At 40.0% G+C, this 13077-nt stretch overlaps 1 protein-coding gene across 1 annotated transcript; it reads left to right on the forward strand.

The window, feature by feature from the left end:
• The first annotated feature begins 741 nt into the window (after positions 1-741).
• Positions 742-12237, forward strand: LOC137255457 (uncharacterized). Its single transcript, XM_067792894.1, has 4 exons — positions 742-1083; positions 2590-2686; positions 3108-3791; positions 11924-12237. The coding sequence occupies exons 1-4, from the start codon at positions 742-744 to the stop codon at positions 12235-12237; spliced, it is 1437 nt and encodes a 478-aa protein (XP_067648995.1).
• The last annotated feature ends 840 nt before the right edge of the window (positions 12238-13077 follow it).

A 13077-nucleotide genomic window follows, 5' to 3' on the forward strand; every position in this document is an offset into this window, starting at 1 on the left:
ACGAATATGACTAACAAAAATCGGTAGTAATGAACCCAAGTTCATAACGGTCAAACGAACCGTAGGTGACTGAACATAAAGAGCTGAGCTACATACGGCATTACCTAACAACGAAATGACAATAGCCCGTCGTCAAGCATTTTGTGGCCATTATCAAGTGGTCAGCTCATTTCTGATAACCTGCGGGCGTTTTAATGATAATGCTATCCATTTTAGCTATAACTGGTATTTACATGCCTATCTATAAGAGCCTAAAAACCGCAGTTCCAAAGCTGACACACTGATGAGACTGGAGTATATAGAATATTCATAGATAGTATATACATCGATGCTTAGTTATCTATAAAGCTTCAAATCAATTAGCTATTGACATTGGCCATCAAAAAACACATTGTAAGCTTGCATTTCATTGACAGTAGAGTGCCATGGGGAAAGCTGCTAGACGTAAAAAAAGGTAATAGTGTTTACCTAGAAGGTAACGCGTATATAGAGATCTGTATTGTGTGAACTGGTTACATTGTTACATAGTTCCTATATAAAATTGTGGATATCAGTGCTTGAACGACTGTTCGAAATAGTGTTCCTGTGGAGAAAGCAATTAAAGGTAAAATTACATAACATTTTAACAAAGCTGTGTTATTTGGATGTTACATTTCGACAAGTGACCGTACTGATTGATATTGGTGTCAAGTCTGAAACTATACTTGGAAATCTAACGCTGCCCAATAGTGGTGTTCTGTGATGATGAATCCACTACCAACCACAGTTCGGAGGGCACAGTGTAGTCTTGTCAACTATTCCAGCTTTATCTTCTCGCTGCTTCTGATAACCAGCAAGATGACCCGGATCTCAGCTTTTGTAATACAGCAATCCCCAAAATGTCGCATCGACTACCACAACCTCCCTGCTTCCGTCAGCCTTGAGCCTGGGTGTAGCCATGTGACGTGCGGTTCCCACTGTGGCGCCCCCTGTCCATCAGAACGTGACTGTCAACAAAATGGAGTCTTGGTCTGTAAGGTGCCGGTCCTTCCTGTAGCCTTTACGTGTGGCTACGATGACACCAGCTGCTACGTATTTCAAAAGGTATAAAACAATTTATATTAAAATACAAACTAAAATAAAAACATCTGTGTTATGTTGGCTCCAGAATATTTAATCGTAACTATCCAACTCATGCAGTTGTACCAATGTCCGACTTCCAGTCGATGAGAACTCGAAAACACGTAACCTAGCATGTATTCATTGAGAAATACAAATTTGGAATCCTACCACTGTCCTTTTATTTTGTTTCAAATGTTTTTGTTTTTGGGGCTTTTTTTGTTTTGGTTTTTTTTTTTGTTTTTTAAAGCTTAACTGGTAGCAAGTACAGCTGTATATAGACATATACGGCCTCGAAAACAGTGATATTTAAATTTCATTGTAACAGAATGCGTTCTTGTTCATTGGCACAGAATTCATGTTCAACTGCACAGACTCTATGTTCAATCACAGGCAAACTGTAGCGCAAATGGGACTGCGCAGCATAGAGAATATGGCAAGTCTTCATAAATGCGAGAGAAGTGAGCAAAAGTTGGAAACGTACTTTCCTCGCTTCGGACCGAAAATTATTTTACATCTCAAAATAAAATGTCGCCACCATCAAAGGTACGCTCCCGTTTCCTCACTTGGTTGTGCTCTCACATTTCCTACCTCACGTTTAATAATCACTCACGTGAAATATGTTTTATTCAGCATTTTAAGCGCCACTCATGGTATTCTTCGCTTCCATTACCCCTGCCAGCTTCCGGCTGAACAGAGTGACGGAACAAGCATAAGCAGAAATTAAGAAGAAATACCACATTGCCTAATTTTATCATGAACCTCTGGGATTTATTTGCCTTATCTGTCGTCGCTATTGTTAGAATTTTCGCAACATTTATTCTACATAAAACACTTCTGGCGTAATGAGCGAATGACGCAGGGGAGGTAACTGTAAGTGTTCCATGTGGAATAATACCCTCCTGTTCCTTCAATCCCTTGAACCGGAAGCTGGAAGGGGTAATGGAGGCGAAGAACGGTCTGATCTACGAAGAGTTGTGCTTAAAATGTTGAATGAAATATTTCACGTGAGTAATTGTTCAACGTGGGGTTGGAAACGTGAGAGCACAATCAAGTGAAGAAATAGGTGTATACTTTTGATGGTGGCGATACTTTATTTTGACAAGAAAAATATTTTTCGGACTAGAGCGAGGAAAGTACGTTTCCAACCTTTGCTCGCTTCGCTCGCATGTAAGAAGACTGGTCAATTTCTCTATGCTGCGCAACCCACTTGCGCTACAGTTTGCCTGTGGTTCAATGGAACATGTGTTCATTGGCACATGTTCATTGGCATAGACTATATGTTCACTGGCACGTACTTCATGTTCATTGGCACTGACTCTACGTTCATTAGCACAGATTCTGTGTATGTCTACTGTCACTGACTGTACAGTGCACGTCTGCAATGTCCATCCAATAAGGTGCACTTGGAAATGGCCCCTCTGTCACACAAAATCACAGCATATGTAACAAACACTGATGTCATGGTTGATACGTGTTTGTAATCATCAGGTGACCAGCTGCACTAATGAGGGCACGGTTGCACCTGATGGCTCATGTGTGTGCCCCGTTGGCTTCATGGGGCACCTATGTCAACACTACGTTCACAGTGAGTATCTGATATTCATTCCGTAGGCTATCATGACGAAGAGCACGTCCACTGGTTCTCAACAACTCGTTTAACGATGCATCTTCTTCCACATTTTCTACTGCCCTAATTTGCGTCAAACATCCATGCAACCATGCCAAAAAACACATAAAACTCATAATATTCAAAAGAATAAGAATAATACAAAGACGCCTTTGTGACACATCTCTTCTTCGTGACCTTAAACAGGGGTGTGTGGGTAAGGCCTAATGGTTATAGTGTTCGCTCGTTACACCGAAGACCCAGGTTCGATTGGGTGCAGTGTGTGTAGCCCGATGTCGCCGTCGTAATATTGCTGGTATATTGCTGAACTCAAGTCACTCGCTTCAGAAATGAAAAATGACACGTATGAATAAAGAATCGTTTTTATTGTTTTCTACAGCTTGTGCCGACATCTACCAACGTGACTCCAGCAGTGCTGACGGCGAGTACACGTTCATCACCTCACAGGACGACGTCATTAACGTCTATTGCCGTTTCAAGAGCAACGTGGTCACAACATACTTCTCCAAGGATGCCGTAACAAAACTAAACACACAGGAACTACGTCTCCATTACAACTCCAACACCGCCGTCGACCTCGCCGCTAAACTGAGTGACGGAACGCAGTCTGAATCGACCCTTGCCCAGATGACCACTTTCTCCACTGTCCCACTGAGAGTCATGATCAGTGAAAATACCGACTATTCTGCACCCAGTAATGAAAACCTCGGAGCCTATCTATTCCTGGGGTTCCTCCCTGAAGAGACTATATCCGCGGGCGTCAGGCATGGCTTCAACGCCAACGGTGTCGATCAAGACTTCGTAAACTGTGACGAAATGTCTCACAGTTACTTCACTTTTTTCTCCAATATGAACAGTATGTCGCCACAGATCACCAGTGGTGGTATGTGTTCAGATTGCATCATGGCGCACTGGCAGACTGATGCCCGGATGTTACAACCCGGAGACTATCTTCCAGACAACTATATCTTCGACACGGAAATACACTTCGGGGGCTGTGGCGGTTTTGGCATCACTACTAGCTGGAGCAACGTTGATGGCTTCGGACTTGGCGTCAAATATGGTAGGATGTGTCCTGTTATATTTCAGTTTCTTATTTGCTGCTTTGAGCATACTAGGAGTTTTCAAACGCAAAGTAGTATTTTGTAGTAACGACAGATTACAAAATTCAACATTACAAGGATTGTTTTTTTCTTTTGAAGCAGCCAACGCGTTTCCTCTGCTATATAGAATAGTTCGCCATGGACACTGGCACAAATCGCACTTACCGTTGTGTCAATGTTTCTTAATCAACAGTGATTTATCCCGTGAATATAAACAGCCAAAAGCAATTTCCATCTTCTTAGAATTCTGTTTTTAAAGCAGACTGTATTATCTGTATTTATGGGTCACTATCAAATAGCTATCGTGCCATGTGTTCGAAAAATGGATGGCACTGCCGGTAGTCCACTTCGTTATTGTTGAGTTATTATTGGATCACGTTTTGACACATGACGAAATCGAAAATGTTAATTTAGCAATTTGTAATGGTAATATTACATCAGTTTCCCATTAAAACAGGCAGAAAATAAAGAACATTTATTTCTTTTCATTTTTATGCTTCCGAAAAAAGTATACATAATCTTAAAACGAAGGCAAGTCTGTGTTGCATGTGAATGTTGTTTTACGCCTCAGGGATGTTCATAGGACGTGACCCGTGAAGGTCCGGGATAGAATAGGTCTTCAGCAACCCACGCTTGCCAACTATGCTTGTCGTAAGAGGTGACTAACGGGATCTGGTGGTCAAGCTCGCTGGTTGAAACATGTCATCGGTTCCCAATTGCGCAGATCGACACTCATCCTGTTGATCACTGGATTGTCTAGTCCAGACTCTATTACTTACAGACAGCCGCCATATAGCTGAAATATTGCTGAGTAAAACTGAACTCACTCACTCACTGTTAGGCCGTGACTATCATTTACAGATAGCCAAGCTTTCTAACTTGGCGGACTCATATTGTAACTCAGTTGTGTAGATCGATGCTCATGGTGTTGATCATTGGATTGTCTGATCCAGACTGGTGATATAAGAAACCAGACCTACTGACGAGTCGAACTATGTATGTACAATTCATATAATGTGACATCGATGTGGTGAACCAGGTAGATACGAGGTCATAGCTCCATGCCAACACAAATTGGGATTTACCCATTAACGCGAGGCTCTCAAAACCTCTGGAAAACGCCATCATGCACTTTAAATTCGGGTTTAGATGCTTGGGTATCTAATGTAAGCAGAATACTTTGGAAATAATTCTGTTTAAAAAGTTCGTCTAAAGTTCAGTCAGGCATTATAGTGTTATGCGCTTGTATCTGCATCATGCACATCATGTAATATAGTTAACAATGCGTTCTAATCATGGTTGTCATCATGTTATGGGTCTGACCCAAAGAGATAACATATTTCAAAAAACATGTGTCAGTAATGTGTCAATAATGCCAAGATATTAGGCCTGTAAGTTTCGCGAGGCGCTACTTCCGGTACTAAGCTGGCTCTCATCAACTTGCGATAAGCGAGACAGTACCAGATTCCCAGTGGTAGGCCTATATCCAAGAATCAGTTCTGGTACCAAATTTCGCGACCATCAGATATGACTTTACCAGACCGGACCAAGTCTACAACCATGCTTGGTTCTCACAGCCGTCGACAGGCGTAATAGGCATATTTCGGGGCGGTTATATCAGAGATGTGTTATTTTTGCAAGGATAATCAGTTCCGAACTGTCAACCGACAACCATGAGACCGTATCAGGTATGAAAAGTTGTTTGTCTCCGGAGGTACTAATGACTCGCGAAGTATCGTGCTGTCCCAGTTACTTGCCCCAAATCGACCAAAATGTTATCCTCAGAAGCCACGACACTATCGTTCAATTGGGCTGGGTTTCCACAGTTTACCACGTCTCTTGGCTTCACTGTTTCATCACGCAACTGCCTAAAACGTGCAACATAGTGTGTCCTTTGGACGAAAACATACCATTGTCCGCTCTAAGTTGTCCAAAACACGTAGATTAAAAACTTTCCAATCGATAGGTATTTTGCCTTCTATGATTGTAGGTATGTCAAGCAGATTCCACTGTCTTTTGGTTGATTATTGTTCTCAGAAGTCGACTTAAGTCTGATCCATAGTCACAACTTGTTGTAAGAACATCATATGCTTGATTTGCATTTTAAAGATGATAATTGAGGAACATACGGAATGATAAAAAGAATATGAAATTCAGACAATTCTTTATGTGCAAGACCATTCTCTATTCCGTTCAAGCAAATATTGCTGACATATGTCATTGAATTCAAACGTCTCAATATTGAAACCCAACGTGTCGATACTTCATTGCGAAAGTTTCTGTTGTAATCAGCCGTCGGTCGGTCATCAACACATTGAGGCTGGTTCGTTTCTTGCCGCGTTGATTTCTTCTTTGGCTGTCTATACATATTTGTATCTGGACCAGACAACCCAGTGATCATCATAATAAGCATCAGTCATACTGGGATAGATGATCAGCCAAGTGTGACCACCCGATTCCATTAGCCGCCTGTTGAAAGCGCTGGCTACTGAAGACTAATTATAATCCGGATCTACAAAGGGTACACATCTTCCATTCTCTGGATTATTTCTTGTCTTGCTGACGTTCCTCCCAGGACGGGTAGTGTCTTGAAGATTGTCCATGGAAACTCAAAGTTTCATCACTTCACGGTGGCATATGGAGGGCAAGCCGCAAGGTTTCTTTATATACCCTTCTAAGATATCATATAACCACTATGATTTTTCAGTGTTCTCCGTGAGGCTCAGAAAAGAACCGTATAATATACCGTGAATAAAAAGTTAAGCGCCATCCAGTATAGTATGCAAAAATATAGGTTGGCACATAGGAAATCTTTCAGAAAAACGAGCTATCATAATTTGAAACTAAAAGTGCTTTATGGTTCAACTTCTTTATTATACAAGGTCACAACGTTTCGAGACAGATTCTAGTCTCTTCTTCAGGTGAAGTGAGGGTAAAACTAAAGGGTTGCAGTATATATACACATAACAGTAGACTGATAACAATGGGTAACAAGATATACAGGTTTCTATTAACTGATGTACAGGCTTCGATTGATAGATGTACAGGCTTCAACTTATGTACGGGCTTCAACTGATTGGTGCGCCGGCTTGTGTCCTCCAACTTCTAAATGCCTTTGAAACGACTTATCATAATTTGGTTTAGTACTTTTAGTTTAAAAACAAAGCCATTATGGAAATTATCTTTTACTTTTAACAGGATGCATGCGTTTCTTTTAAATAGTGAAAATCAAAAGTGACTGTTATGTGGCCACATGATTGTCACTTTTAATAAGTGAAACCTAAACTTATTTCTCTTGTATAATAGTTATTTTGATTTAAAAAAGAAGTGTCATCATATCTGTAACAATATTTCCTTTAATTGTAAATACAACTTAGTATGACATCCCTAAAACAGTTACCAGATGAACCTTCTCTAAATATGGATTGGTCTTCCCAATTAGTCCTGACATTTCCACAGCCTCACATCTTAGTTTTGAAATAGGCTGGAGCTTAACATTATGTTGTCAGTATATTGTCACCCCATCAAACGCTTTGGCTCACTAGTGTAAATATGGCCACTTACGTTAGGCAACTGTTACAAACATTTTTTGCAAAATATTCCATACTGCTTAAAGGCACTGTTTACACATAATCTGGCATATTTTAAAACAAGTTTCGTAACATTGATAATTGACATGAGTTTTAACAATCATCAAAATCAGTGAAAATTAGCGAAGTCTGAACAAAACTTTACACCAAAACCTAGCTGTTGACGCATGATCCTCGTGCATAAGGTTAGCAGCTGGCTGGTTTCCCTCGGTTAGTGGAGAAATCAGTCTTTTGTTTGTTTACGTGCGTGCGTGCGTGCGTGATGGAAAGTATATTGCTTGTCTAGGTCTAGGGTTCTTGAAATCGACTGTTTCATTTAGTACTGCATACATTCCACGCCTTGTTTCAGATATCTAGTACCACGGAACGGCACTGCAAAGGAAAGAACACCAGTACCGAAAGCACACCGTACGTAACACAGCATACATAACTACAGTTGTTGTTGATTTAGCCAACGATATTGGTAGTATTGGCTATTGGAACAGAGACGTCGATAGAGGCAATATAATGTGTCAAAGAACCCTTTTAGTGATGAAATAAATCAATTAACGATTCCACCCATGTCCTTATTTGTCCCCTCAGAGCGGAGATGTGTTTGGTTGGTATGAATTTCACTCAAGGGTAGCGCCATTTGCCTAAATAAAATTTGGATTATGTAAAATGAATGACATGTGCACTTTTTAATCCATTGTTTATTACATGTTGTAACTTATCCATTTTCCATAAAACGTGTTTATTAAGTTAGTCCTATCATGAATTTATTTTTTTCCTAATTCCTTATGAGTTGCGCATTGAGATTTCTTTCCGACACGGTCCTACGCACAATACGCACCTTATATGCATATCAGTCGCTTTGTGTAAGTTTTATGTACGCCGGCACACGCACAGTAGGTCCAGGACGCCTGATACATTTGGGCATGCGTAAAAAAAAGCTATTGCGCAGGTCAAAAGTTATACATGCGCAGTATATTGGTCCTGCATCGGTCGAGCGCGGTACGAGCATGCTATGCGTTCGTAAGGGATGTGGGGTTCGTGGGGTTCATACGTGTCACGAACTATATATTGGACGTATTTATAGCTTACTAACGTACAATCCCTAGCGAACGCCTAGCGAATGCCGACGTATTGTACGAATTATTACAATTTGTCCTGCGATCGGGCAGCTTATTGTATTTATTTGTAACTTAAGACTTACGCATGGTTAGCGCATAGCCTAGCTATTCTAGAAACCTTCGTAGCCTTACGAACTTCTTAAGCCCATTCTCAGTACACTGGCTGCGATCAAAGTTACGAATCCTTAAAGCTGCGAACGTTTCGAGAATAAGAGCCCAGGATGTGACCTAGCACGGGTAGTAGTTGATCCACGCAGTGAAAATGGCTGGAAGCCATTACTAAATCGGTAATACGCTTGGAGTATGTTTATCATTCGACGGAAGTGCGTCAAGATACATGCGTCTGGACTCGGCATGCGCACTGCATATGCAGGATTTTGCACCAAGAAAAACAGTGTTACGCAAATCATACGTACCTCAATACGCAGTGTCTTTTTCACGACAGATGTGGGTCCCACTTGAGTCAAAATAATAAAAAATCGCTATTGTGAACGTACGGCTGTGTATTACATTGTATTATAAGCACTTAAACGCAAAACCACCAGACTGCATTTTTCGAACTACACCTGTTCTTTAAAGGATTCTTTGATGAATACTTTCTGAACTATCATTGTTGTAAAATCGCCTACGACGTTTTACAGTACACCGTGTGTTATTGGGGAGCTGGCGAGACAATTAAAGTCATACCTTCAACTTGCACCATACACTTTGAAGATCTAGGAGCTGATTTTATAACAGTTAAAACCTCCCCGCGGAACCAAATTAGAGAAGTGGAATATTGAAATGAAAGCATAACAAATTATATGATCTTGATTCATAATATTTTTTTCAGATCCGCCGTGGTGCCACATTGTGTCACATATGTCGAACCGAGACAATAATTGTCAGTTAATTTGAACATTAATTTATTCGCCGCGGAACCGAATTAGAGAAGTGAAATACTGAAATGAAAGCAAAACAAATTATATTAACTTGATTCATAATATTTTTTCAGATCCCCTTGCATGTATTTCCGATGATTCGTGGTGCCACGTCGTGTCACATATGTCGAACCGAAAAAATAATTGTCAGTTAATTTGAACATTAATTTATTTCATAACCGATACCACAACTACGTCAATGTTTCAGTTGGTTGAAGTCAGCTTGGTAAGCTGGGAGAGCGTACATCAAGACACTGGTACAGGGAAGCTGACAAAATCAGCATCTGTCTAATCCGGCAAGTTGTCAACACCGGCATGAAATCACAGTCCTGTTCGTGCCGTGTACATCTATCATCAGCTCTACACTCCGGCATATTGTCTACACTGGATTATTTATTCAGACCCAATGAGTGCCGGTTTAGACAGCTTCCACTGTATATATTAAATAACTGAGGTTGTGGTTCATAAAACTGACCTTCTTTATGGTTTGAAATGGTAAATGGTAAATGTTAACATTCAAATTCTGCTTCATATATTTCTTCAAAACACTCTTGTGAATTACTTTATGAAACTATTTTAAACATATTTCTCATGACTGCATCATCCCATTGCATCCAAAAGGAAAGAAATGTCTACTTATTAAAATGTCCATCACTCTTGGTCAACAATGGAAATCTCACTAACTGTATAATTACAGTCAGTCTGATCGCGTCGTTATAGTTGAAACAACTTGAGGTCAGGGACTTTTATTCCCTTTTTAGGTTTCATATATTTGTGTGATATAATCATTTTATCATTATCAGGAAGAAAATATAATTTTCTGTACAATATCTATTCAATGTTTTATAGTTTTACAGAGGTTTACCATATGGAATGTATGATTCATATCATATAGTCTTTGTCTGTATATGGTCTTTGTCTGTCTCAATAGCCACCAGTTACAACTATGATTCATATCATATAGTCATTGTCTGTCCCAATAGCCACCAGTTACAACTATGATTCATATCATATAGTCTTTGTCTGTCTCAATAGCCACCGGTTAAAAAAATGATTCATGTCATATAGTCTTTGTCTGTCTCAATAGCCACCAGTTACAACTATGATTCATGTCATATAGTCTTTGTCTGTCTCAATACCCACCAGTTGAAACTATGATTCATATCATATAGTCTTTGTCTGTCTCAATAGTCACCAGTTACAACTATGATTCACATCATATAGTCTTTGTCTGTCCCAATAGCCACCAGTTACAACTATGATTCATATCATATAGTCTTTGTCTGTCTCAATAGCCACCAGTTACAACTATGATTCACATCATATAGTCTTTGTCTGTCTCAATAGCCACCAGTTACAACTATGATTCATATCATATAGTCTTTGTCCGTCTCAATAGCCACCAGTTACAACTATGATTCATGTCATATAGTCTTTGTCTGTCTCAATAGCCACCAGTTAAAACTATGATTCATGTCATATAGTCTTTACAGTCTCAATAACCACCAGTTAAAACTATGATTAACCTATCTATGTCAATAATATATGGCCAAGGAACACCATGATTATTGTTTCATGATAGAATTTAATATGCTCATGTCACTCAACCAAACATTTGTTGATCAAATTTACCTGCTATATTTACCATGCCTTGTTAGTAAGACATGCTCTAGTAAAGTATGTAATACTTATATGTGATGGACTAATCAATGTGGTACCAGGGACTGTTGGCCCACATCTGTACTGAAAGAAAGAAACTTGATTAACCTATGGCCACTTTTCTTTTCTCTCACTTATTCTGTGTATGAGAATATTCGGCGTGGAACAGTAGGTGCTTTAACTGAATTTGACTAACAACTAGTCTTTGAAATGAACATATCTGTAGACTTTCTTGGATGTATTTGCTTCAGGGTCGGTATGACAGACTATGGTTCAATGCATGCCTATAAGTAATGTGAATCACGTCGGGATTACTTTATGTTCTCTGAAAAACTAAAGAACGCTTTTGAAATAACTTTGGATTATTGTCAGAGATGTCATTGTCATGTGTTTCTAGTTACCGTTCTATGATATTGGTGAGGTTTTAGGATCTGCTGTGGCTACTACCGCCAAGATTTGACAAAACAATGTTTCCAGTCCACGGAATCAATCCAGGCAGTGAGCTGTTAATCGCTGAACGTATACGTGAGCATATACCATTCGCTCAAATTTTAATTCACTTGAAGGCGCAGAGTCATGAACATGTTTACTGTTACCCCGTATTTAGTGAAGGTGTCTCGTTTGTAATTGATTTGTTCTACATTTGGAATGGCATATGATATCTTTGACCATGACCCTTGACTGTCCCCACTGGCTACCTATGTATACACATGAGGATTAATTAAGCGCCACCAAAAATAATTGTCGATTGTAACAAAAAGGGATCAAAACAGGAGTAATGAGGCTTATCAACAGCGGATGATCCATGCAGCTGAACCGTTTGGTGGTAGCTCTGTAATGGAGTGGGGGTGTATCTCCTATGACTGTAAGCTGAATCTTATCACCATTCAAGGGACACTCAATGGTCACAGATACCAACAGGAAGTACTGGAAGCTGCTGTTGTCCCGCATTTTGATAACCACCCCTCGCCAGTCGGCCAGTATTTATGGACGTTAATGCTTGGCCCCATCGTTCCACAGTTGTTATCGCATACTTGCAGAACAACGCAGTTGGCAGATTACCTTGGCCTGATCTCAACCCAATTGAGCATTTATGGAACCATCTGGGACGTCAAGTTCAAGTAAGGGATCCACCTGTTCAAAATCTACAGGAATTTGCCCAGGCATTTCATTAGGAACGGCAGAGGATGCCAATAATGCGCGCATTCGGTGTTTGATTTCGAGCATGAGAAGGACCTTTGCAGCAGTTACCCGCGCAAGGGCAGGATACACCAAATACTGATGTGACCACAACAGTTGGCATAAGATTGAACAGTGACACCTTTCTTGAGAATTATGTGTTCTTTGGACCTCAGACATTGTCTGTGTGACCATAGTTTTGGACACGGTTATTGATAACGTTTTTAGTGCGCCCATATGACCGTCAGTAAATTACAGCAAAAGTAGCAGCAGTGTTGGTAGTTGATGGATTGATACTTTAGATGGTTCAGTTAACGACATTATAACCATGTGTTTGGTTTCCATATCTTATAGCATGAAAATGGGTGGTGCTTAATTAATGTTCATGTGTAAATTGTACTTATGACTAAATGAACAGATTTATACAACATACAAGTTTATTGGACGAGATGCATATAAAAGAACGCGATACTGCTGCTTAGGGGGGTATGAAAGGCTCTTAATAGTTTTGCAGGAGACTGTGTTGGTGAAGTGTCACACACCCACTCACGAGCGACATCTAATGTCTGACAATAGCCCCTTTTTTTCCACAACACTAATACAGAAGAACTGACGTGAACGCAGGATGGTAATAGATTGGTTGGACACGTGGTACCATGCTGATAAAAAGACAAGGAAAAGCATACCCACTGACCCAGTCTATCGACTCGTCAATGCCAAGACCAACATTCATTGTTTCAGTTCATCATTTAATCCTATCATCTTTACAATCAACGTAGAATGATC

The sequence above is a fragment of the Haliotis asinina genome, chromosome 11 (assembly GCF_037392515.1).
Source record: "Haliotis asinina isolate JCU_RB_2024 chromosome 11, JCU_Hal_asi_v2, whole genome shotgun sequence".
Taxonomy (NCBI): Eukaryota; Metazoa; Mollusca; class Gastropoda; order Lepetellida; family Haliotidae; genus Haliotis; species Haliotis asinina.